The sequence below is a fragment of the Pocillopora verrucosa genome, chromosome 10 (genome assembly GCF_036669915.1).
Source record: "Pocillopora verrucosa isolate sample1 chromosome 10, ASM3666991v2, whole genome shotgun sequence".
In the NCBI taxonomy this organism is placed as follows: domain Eukaryota; kingdom Metazoa; phylum Cnidaria; class Anthozoa; order Scleractinia; family Pocilloporidae; genus Pocillopora; species Pocillopora verrucosa.
In genome coordinates this window covers 4,488,812-4,498,641 of record NC_089321.1, presented here as the reverse complement: position 1 = coordinate 4,498,641, position 9,830 = coordinate 4,488,812, and the positions used below count along the sequence as shown (strand labels likewise).

Genomic DNA, 9,830 nt, shown 5'->3' with positions numbered 1-9,830 from the left:
GAAGAATCACTGATTCTTCATCATATAAAATTTTATCTGATGAAGAATCACATCTCGTGAGATTATCCATCAGAAACTTCCAAGAGTTTATACAATTCTTTAGCAAGCTAGTAACATCAGAGATCGATGTATGCAGTATCCCATATTGATCCCAGACAAGCAAATATCAGCAATGGAGTGACAGTTCAACGTAACTGATCTGTCTGCCTGTTTGCAGTCATCTTGCATTAAATTTTCATAGATCACAAGAAATGAAACAGTTTGCCTTCTGAAGAAATGTAAATGAACCTTATTTAAGTAAATAAATTAACCCTTTATCTCCCAATATCTAATGTTAATTCTCGCCTCTGGCTGATGTACATTTCCTAGTAAATTGCATACAAGAATTTGGTGTTAGTTTAAGATAATAACCTCTACCTGATTAGCTTGAGTATTCTCACTATATTTTTGCTGGGTAAAGTATGAATATTATAGGGAGAGGTTACTTATATTTCACTTATGGGAGTTAAAAGGGTTAAAAAACATATTTGAGCCAACGCAAACGTCCTCATACGAACTCACCAAAACGTTGCTTTCAGGAGTATGATGATGACAGCTTAAGCCTCCGATCAGTTTTACATGAACACTTCAAAAGTGACAAAATGACTTAAGAATTTTCTTGAAGGTAATGATATAAATGATAATGGTAGATGTTAAGCCTGGTGATTTTAATGAAAGATGATGAGTTCAGTGAATGACACAGGTATACTCGGAGAGGAAAAGAACACCAAGTGCTCCCGGCTCATTAGGAGTCGAACCTACGACCTTCCGATTAGTACTTCGGGTGTTCTACCATTGAGCTACAGGCGACATGTGGCAGGCTTAGATGTTTAACTTGGTGCACGCTGACAAACTTCCTGCATAATGCTAGTATAAGAATGCTTCATATGATGCTTTTGCGCAATGATGAAGTAAATGAAGATGGTGAATGAAGCCTGAAGGTGTTTTCAAAATATGGGATAGGTTGGAAAAAAGAGCTTTGAATTTATTAAAAAGCTGTTACTAACCAAATTCCCTACGTATTTATTCAAATATAGAGACCACCAGTCAACTTGATAACTTAAAAACCAACAATGAAAAAATAACTGGCAAACCGGGATCAATATCAGTATCTGAGCAACTGCCCACCTACCCCTCCCCTAACCCAACAACAGTCTATTGATAACAAGTTGGGGGTGAATGTTGGGTTAGGGGAGGGGTAGGTGGGCAGTTGCCCAGATACTGATATTGATCCCGGTTTGCCAGTTATTTTTTCATTGTTGGTTTTTAATCAAACTATGTACATACGAGGTAAATATGGTCTAAAAATGCTTTCACTTGAGCTTTGTACCAATCATCTAATAGCCATGAAAATGGCTATTAGATGATTCTGAGCTTTAACATTGAAATGCTCCACTTACCTTTGACGATAACAATTGGCAAATCAATGAGGCAATTGGAGAATCTTTGTAGAAATCTTTTAAAATCGACAATCATCTTTACAGACAATGAGCAAGGCTAAGTAAAGATTCTGTCATTAAGTCACCACTGGATAATTCCAAAACTTTCTGTAAATCAGGGGTTTACTTTTAATTGTCAATTTTTGAAGTGTGTACTCTCCAAAGCTGAACGAGCGACCCTTTCAGAAAAAGTGTTGCAGCGTTCTATGCGCCTCGAAGCCTTTGGGGAAACTTACTGTTAAGCGATCTTCTGAACAAAAGAACAGCGAGGGAGGAGAATAGATTCCTGGTGGTCTGTTGACCTTAGCTCAAAGTATGGCCTATTTCTCACCCATTACGAGTTAAGGAACGGTAAGCCAGCTAGTACTGACTCACTTCTTACAGAGTGGCAACCAACTTCAAGGTTCCATGGATGAAGGCATAAACACCATTAGGTGGCGAAACAATGCAATTCAGTTCAGGTGTTTTGATATTTTGGCTATAAGGTGAATGACACCACACAATGTTTCTTGAGCTATATATATTCTGACAGTTCCCTTCTTCTGGTTTTTAACGTATGTATTAGATAGTTTTATTGCATTCGCTGAACCTCAGGGCACCATTGTCCGATTGTTACAGTTTTTGTATTGTTGGCTGGGGCCAAATAAGGTCTAAACTCTTAAGCTTTCAGAGACCGAAACTTTTTTATAGAGCAGAGTTTAAATTCAGCTTTGATGTACAACGGGTTGTAACTTTTCATTTTGTATATTCAACTTCGAGTGGCCTTCCTGCTGAGAGTTTTTCTCGACTCCGCAACCCAAAAAGTTTCCTTTTTTCGAGAGAAGGGTTTAAGAAACATGTTTCAAAATAGTTTGATTGTTTTTCAATTCTATTTTCTGCGTTGCCACAACCTAAATCGTGTTTTTACTAAACTGCTTGAAGGGACAGCGATTGATTGATTGATCCCAACTTAACTTACTTATCACATTTCTATCTGGAATGGCATAACTGCAGATCCTCTTACAGCAGAAAAATAGAACGGATTCAAGAACGTGCACTTAGAGCAGTATTTAATTCCCATTCAGAATTACTCGAAAACCTTTTGGCTCACGCAGAGCTACCCTCACTATTAAATCGAAGACTTCAAGATATCGCCATATTAATGCACAGAGTAAAATATGGCATAACGCCGAGTATTGTTGACGAACTATTTAAGCAGAAAAGCATTATAGTTATTCACTAAGAAACAGTAATTTTGAAATTCCTACTTTTAATTAATACTATTAACTATGGAAAACATTCTCTTAGATATCAAGGACCTCATATATGGTCAAAACTGGATGATAAATTGAAAGGCTTCTTTAATACTGAATCCTTTAAAAAGAACATTAGGAAAAAAGACCTAGCGTCACTCTTAAACAACAGTAGCTGCTGTAACCTGTGCAACTCTTAGAGACCATCTTTTATATTCATACTGTTTATTACACAATTTACACATGTTATTCACATGAATTATACATTCATCCTTCATAATTTCTTATTTGTAAATAATTATATTTTATCTTATCTATTTATTTATCCATTTATTTATTCCTTTTTTTTTTTGTGTCCCCAATTAGTTGTGAAAACTAAATACATTGACAAATTAATAGAGCTTTTACTTTACTATTTACTAACTCAGTCATTGACAATGAGAGAACATTTGCCTTTGGTCATTTTTGAGACCCCCATTCTGTTGTCTAACTTGGATCAAATCACGACGAACTTTGTGCAGTGACTAAAATAGGAATCTTAAAGGACGAACTATGTGGTAAGTAAAATGATCCGACATAAATTGTTGACAATATTAACCTGGTTAATCTTCAGCTAATTTACCACAGTCCTTTTCTAAAAAAAGTTTCATAAAAATACATACAGTTTTGTTTCAATTCTGAGCCTACGCTTTGCAAACATCACTATCGGTAACAGAAACAATTTGTAACAATCTATACCTTTGAAATTAGAAGATCCTCGCAGCTAAGAACACTACTGAAACTAGTAGTTGTAAGTAGGACCTGAAAAAATTTCAGGCCCGTACGGGATTTGAACCCATGACCTCTGCGATACCGGTGCAGCGCTCTACCAATTGAGCTAACAAGCCAACTGGGAGCTGGTCAATGAATTGTGAATTTTCATATATCTAAATCTTCATTCACTCAAATCTATACCTTTGTTTTGCTTTCAATTTTTTTGGTTATTTGTATGATTTTGATTTATCTTTTTTCCTTTAAACCTCTTACAGTTTACTAAAGTAAAGTTTACGGTAACTTGTTAAAGTTGATGTCTCTCCTCTTTCTTTCGAAAACAAACATAGGGTTATACTAATAATAAAACGTCAAGGGATACCTTCCCCAATGACTACAAAGATCCAGTTGGAAGATATCCTTCTCAAACCACCCAGACGAAACCAAATACGTAGCGCCAGTCCCTGGTATGTTAAGTAGCTGATACTAGCTTAGTATCACATTTTCGTTAATGTGGTATTCATAAGCCATTTGGTGATTTTTAATTGTTCAAAATGGCCTGTTTTTCTCGTCAATCAATCAAACAATTCAACAGATAGATAAAACTTGCCTAGTGCAAGTGCATAGTTCAAAACTTCAGTATGTTGCAAAGAATTTTGAGCCCATAAATTATTCCAAACATTAAGGCCCCTGATAGTCAATCGGACCTACACTACCAAACTTATTTTACTTTTTGAATGTTTCCATCAGAGTAGTATTGAGACCAACCACAATATGGGTATTAATTGATCTGACCGGTAATTACAAGTTAGTTCATGAACGGAGCACTCTGGTGTCTTATTATGACAAATGTTAAGAGCTGTTGGCAATTGTGTTTCCTTACAGTAAATCAGCCAAACGTGGGAGTTCACAGTCTACTAATCTATCATACAGATCTCCCACATTCTGTATCAACCGCTGTTTTCGAGCATGCTCCAGCGCGGCGTCACATGGATTCAAAACTCGCTTGTCGAGGAATCTGATTTCTGCCGGAGTCAAACCCAGTCTCTCCGCGAGGGACATCCATTCGTCTCCACCTAAGGGTAAAAAAACGAAAAAATATTGAGTCCTGGCAAACATTTTTTTCACTTATTAGACCTGGAAAGTTCTTTAAAGAATCTTAATGATTATTTGCTAAAATCGTTCTGCGTTGCTCCAGTGCGACCATGCTTCGGAATGCTACATCAGTGGGAAAATGATAACGATCACCAAGGAACTTTCCCTATCCAGCCCATTTCCGTGGAAGGTTTAAATTCATTTTACAAGGAATTTCGAGGAGAGAGACCAAACGAAAGTCTGTTACGGCGCATATAGCAGCCGTTTAATAACAAGGTTTGTAAGTTGCTGCCTTCAAAAAAATGTATCACACAGTAGGGAGGGAAAGGGTCATAAGCACCTCAGAATTCCCTCTAGCTGTACCCTTGATGTGGTTCTGGTGGACTACTCGCAAAAGGAGGAGGAGGCGTTGAGTACCACTCTAAGTGAGAGAATCGAGATGTTGACAATTGCCCAAAAACTTGGCTGCATGCATACCGGGTGATTACAGAAGCTATATATTGCGCCCAGAACACTTTTAAGTCTTAAAAGACCTATAACTTTCCATTTTAATCCTATGCACTTCCTTGTAAATTACTAGAGAGAAATTGTTATTGGATCTTCGTCGAAAAACAAAGTTAGACTGCTCTCGTCACCCATGTCCTCGATAATACAAAAGTCGGCAGACACGAGGGGACCAGTAGTTGGGGCTTGTTTCGGGGACTAGTCCCATGAGTGACCAAGACAGAATTTCTCCTTACAATATCGATACAACATCAAGCAGACAAGCGATGAGAATAAAGAAAAATATCAATTAGGGGATTATAAATTAATCCAATAGCAGTTTCTCCAAACTAACACCTTTTGAGACAGAGTGTTTACAGCCATTAATACACTCGACAAAATAAATAAAGCGGAGGACTGTGGAAAACGTTTATCAATAACTAGGATATAACTTGACAAATTGCCCTATAAAGTAGTAAGTATGAACAAAGTGTTTCGTCTCACCGCTAAGGTTTATCGTTAATTCTCTCCTCTGGCCCAAAGGAATCATGGCAACATCACACGTTTCAGGCAACAAAGGACCTACCGGAAAAAAGATTTCTTGATGAAAGCTTATCTAAACAACTGAGGGTATGGTTAGGATGGTATTTGTTTCGTATAACTTAAAAACAGGACGCATATTTATTTATCATTTATCACAATAGAATAGCCGTAACAACACACGTGAAAAAATATCGTATTTTTTCACGTGTGTTGATATAGCCAATCAGCTGCTGCAACGTCACTCGCCTTTGGCGTCACTCGGTCAGGTTGATGAATGAACGGAAAACCCTTCACGATTCTCAATACAAGTTGTTTGTCGGAGCTTTCTCAAATTGACGGCTAAAACACTAAAAAATCCGTATCACTGACAGACTGTGAGGTTCAAACTTTCTTAGAAGGGGAAGGAAACCAATATACAAGAAGGAAAACCGAAAGTTGCCTATTCAGTGGCTTTGGTGTTAGCATTTCTCTCGGCTGAGAATGAAAATCAACAACTGGAAGATTTGCCATTTAATTGAAAGACTTCTTCGGTCGGTAAGGACAAAGTCACTAAATGAGAATTTTGTAACTTGAAAATTACGACCATTGTTGTTTTTGTAATCATGATTCAACGCATTTTTCCATCTAAGGAGTTAACGCCAACGCATCACTATATCTGGTTAAGTACGATCAGACTGAATGAGCAATATGACTGAGCCGTTGCTGATCCTAACACAAAACTAGTGTTACATACGAACGAGACATAAGGTATCACTTACTCTCTCTGTGAAACATGTGGAGACAAATGATAATGACCAATGTACCTTAACAAATATAAACCCAATGCAAAAATGAAACATTCCCTTAGAAGTATACCCCGACATCCCTTTAACATCAGCAAAGGTGTACTTCAATTCACCTGTTGTACCCGCGGGAGTTATTTCTCTCAATTTTTTGACAACTTCTGGCTTGTTCGCAGTCTTAGCCTTAAAACAAAGGCAGCGGATCTTCTTCTTAGTGTCAAGGTCTGGTTGTTCCAATGACAGGTTCTCCAAGGAGAGACTTTGCTGAAATTGGGCCACAACCTCACTTGCATCACACGTCTGAGTCGTCAGGACCTCAAGTACTCCACTGCACAGGACAACTGCTTGATCGTTATGGACTAGATTACAAATGTAATGGTGTCAGAGCATACAATGAATACAAAACAGGAGAAGAATGAAAGAAGGAAACATAAAAGGATATATGATTTGTTTGTATCATTTAATGGTTTTCTACATCAACACTGAAATACGAAAATCGTTTAGACCTGAAATTGGCTTCCTATGTTTGGTTAAAAATCTAGTGGCCTTCCCAAGAGTTATTTTATGATTAAACAGCTACATAACAGAAGCTTACCATCTCCACTGCTAGGCAAGGGGCAGTTTTCTTCGTATTCGACAGTGGCTTGCTATATGAAGGAAAAAATCGAGAAATTACCACTTTTATATCAGCAGTACTGTAAAGTATCACTGTTTTAATCAAGAAACCTGAGAATTCGTTAGAGGCATCAAGGTATCGTGGTTTTGAATTACACGACTGCCTGCATCGCAAATCCCTATTTCACGCCGTTAATCATTTCCTTTTGATAACAGTGCAGGTAACTAAGGGAATGACGAGTAATATATTTTATCCAGCAAGCTTTCGTCAAAATTCTATGTACTGTATCAACATGGTAACTTGAACTAACTTGAACAAACGAGATTTAATCCCAAGGATCGATCTTCCTTTTTTAGGTGCGGAGAATGAACTCGTAATTGACAAGAAAAAGTCATAATTAATGGGTACAGATTCATTAGTACATTACCCGTTCCTCTAGAGATCCAAACCAGAATCCAACAAAATTGACAGGAACCTTGCAATTTACGGCAACAACCGACCGGGTGCATACAATGGACCCACGGCTAGCGAGGAGCTGAGACTCTGACAACAGGTGCAGGCACTGCTCTTCCTTACAGCCACGTACATTATGGTTGCAGCAGTGATTCACGGAACGACTTGCACAACACACTGGACAGCACACTGAGAGATCATATGCCATGTTCTTTAGCCAGGGAAACTCTTTTCGCATGCTCTCCATAATCAGTCCTAGTCGTCGACAGACTGCACGAGCAAAATCCACCTGAAAGGCGTCGTATGTGGATTCTGAATGCAAATTCAGTCCTGATACAACATCCGATAAGAGTCCAGTGGCGCATCTTTCTTTGTGAACAACTACCTCAATGAAGGAAGAATGGCATCGGAGGATTAGAGAACAACCCTCTGCAGGATGTGTGTAAAATCTAGCAAAGTTTTGATACAAATGAGGTTGCGTTTGACTGGAAAACTCTTCTCTGCACCACTGATAGGCCATTACGACCAAACGAGGAAAAAGGCCCAACGGCACTTGACTAGACTTGAACTTAAGATAAAGTGGCGGGATCCCTGCAAAGGCAATCAGCTTCCTTACATCCTCCTGCGGTGGGAACCTCAACATGGAAGGTACAAGATATTCAGTGGGTGAAACGGTTGCAACTGATGACGACAAGGGACATAACAAGCAGAATTTCTCCATCATGGCAATGAGAGTGTGACAAGTTTCTCGGTTGTCAAATAAGGGGCCCCATATATGTTTCAAGAGCTCTTCTTTCAAGATTCCTGTTGTCTCAAGCTTCAGCCATAGTTGCTCATATTTTCTCTCTTGGCGTTGGTATGGCCTTATGGTAATTACCTCCTTGAAGACATCTATCAACCATTGAGGGTCCAAGATGACCATTCTGCTTAACTGTTTAGTGTCGTAAAAATGGATTAAAATTCTCTGATCGTGTAAGAAGTTCAACATTGCCACAAATTGTTCAGTGTCGGAAATACCACATTTTTCGGTCGCAATATTTTTGGCTTCATCGAGAGAAATCCACTTGTGGCCATTTTGATTTTTCTCCTTCATTTCCTCTTCAAACTTCAACCACTTGATCGGAATTGCCTCTTTCATTTGTAGTAACTCATTTGCAACAGTTTCTACCTCCTTTCTCAAACGATCGACTTCTGGACATTTTTCTACACTTCCGGATTTAGTGTTGTCTACAACAAAGAAATCAACTAGATGTTTACCATAAGCCCGCCTCTTTAGTGTGCCAAATACCTCGCGGGCCAACGCACGAGGATCTGAACCTCGAAAAGGTTTATCAGCGTGAGTGCAAACTAGGAAAACTGGGGGAAGCCTTTCTGATAATATTTCAGATGCAAACATTTGCTGGAGGTCCTCGTCTTCCACAACCAAACTAGATACAGAGGACATCCAAAAGTCAAGATAATCAACATTACTCCTTTCACAGAAAACATCCATAATGTCCTTGTAGAATCCGCGCTTCACTTGAGGGATCTCTTTACCATTTGGATCTCGACTTAAGTTGTAAGCTAAAAGGTAAATCGCCCTTGTTGTGAGAAATAAAGGATGGGTGGCGTAATAGACAGATTGTCCGCCAAAATCCCAAAAAATGGAGTACAGATCTTCTTTACCTTGGGCACCTCCGGCTTCTTCCAGTTGAATCAAATTTCCAACCAAGGCAGCTATCTCATCCGGTACCTCTTTTAACTGTGGTGCATCCGGTCCAGTGTCGACTTCATCAACCTTACCAGCATTCTTTATCTCCTTTAACTTTATTCCTTCTTCATCTGAATATGTTGCTCCAACTCTTATCGCTGCTTTTTCCAAAACCTCTTGGGAAACTTTGGAGTAGGAAGGGTCATTCCCACTTTCAGAATTTGACGCATCAACATTTTTCATCTCTTTTGAATTTACCCCTTCTTTAAGGCTCGTGAAAATGAACTGAGCTGTACATTGATTATAAGAAATGAGCGCTGGATGCGAATTTGTTGCTTCATCTCCACTTTCTCCTATTTTCCATACCTCTTGGGAAACTTTGCAGTATGAGGGGTCAGTCTCTATTCCTCTGGTGATGGTTTCTTCTAAGTTGAAACGTTCTCTTTTTAATGACCTCTTTAAACTTGTTTTTCCCGACTGACCTTGTCCAATGAACATGATGGGCACCCTTTTAACAATAGTTTTCCCCTCTGAAAGGGCTTTATAATAGGCTAAAACTGCTGAAGGACCTCGGGAAATAATCTCCAGTGGGGCTGTATGGGAAAATTAAGGAAACTTAATGAAGGGTCTCCGTCGAATAATTTTTTATTTCATGTCTTCTGAGGGGGTTCATTTTTGCGCCTTTTGAGATAGAGTGCTCACAGCCAT

At 38.8% G+C, this 9,830-nt stretch overlaps 1 protein-coding gene across 1 annotated transcript in view; it reads right to left on the bottom strand.

Moving 5' to 3' along the window:
* Positions 1 to 2,661: 2,661 nt before the first annotated feature.
* Positions 2,662 to 9,830, bottom strand: part of LOC131788130 (uncharacterized) — a 30,187-nt gene continuing 23,018 nt past the window's right edge. The window contains exons 8-12 of the mRNA XM_066173309.1: positions 7,407 to 9,715; positions 6,959 to 7,010; positions 6,480 to 6,722; positions 5,543 to 5,620; positions 2,662 to 4,536 (exon numbers count right to left, since the gene is read on the bottom strand). Of these exons, the coding sequence (XP_066029406.1) occupies positions 4,340 to 4,536; positions 5,543 to 5,620; positions 6,480 to 6,722; positions 6,959 to 7,010; positions 7,407 to 9,715 (2,879 nt within the window). The 3' untranslated portion in view covers positions 2,662 to 4,339. The remainder of the gene's footprint in view (positions 4,537 to 5,542; positions 5,621 to 6,479; positions 6,723 to 6,958; positions 7,011 to 7,406; positions 9,716 to 9,830) is intronic.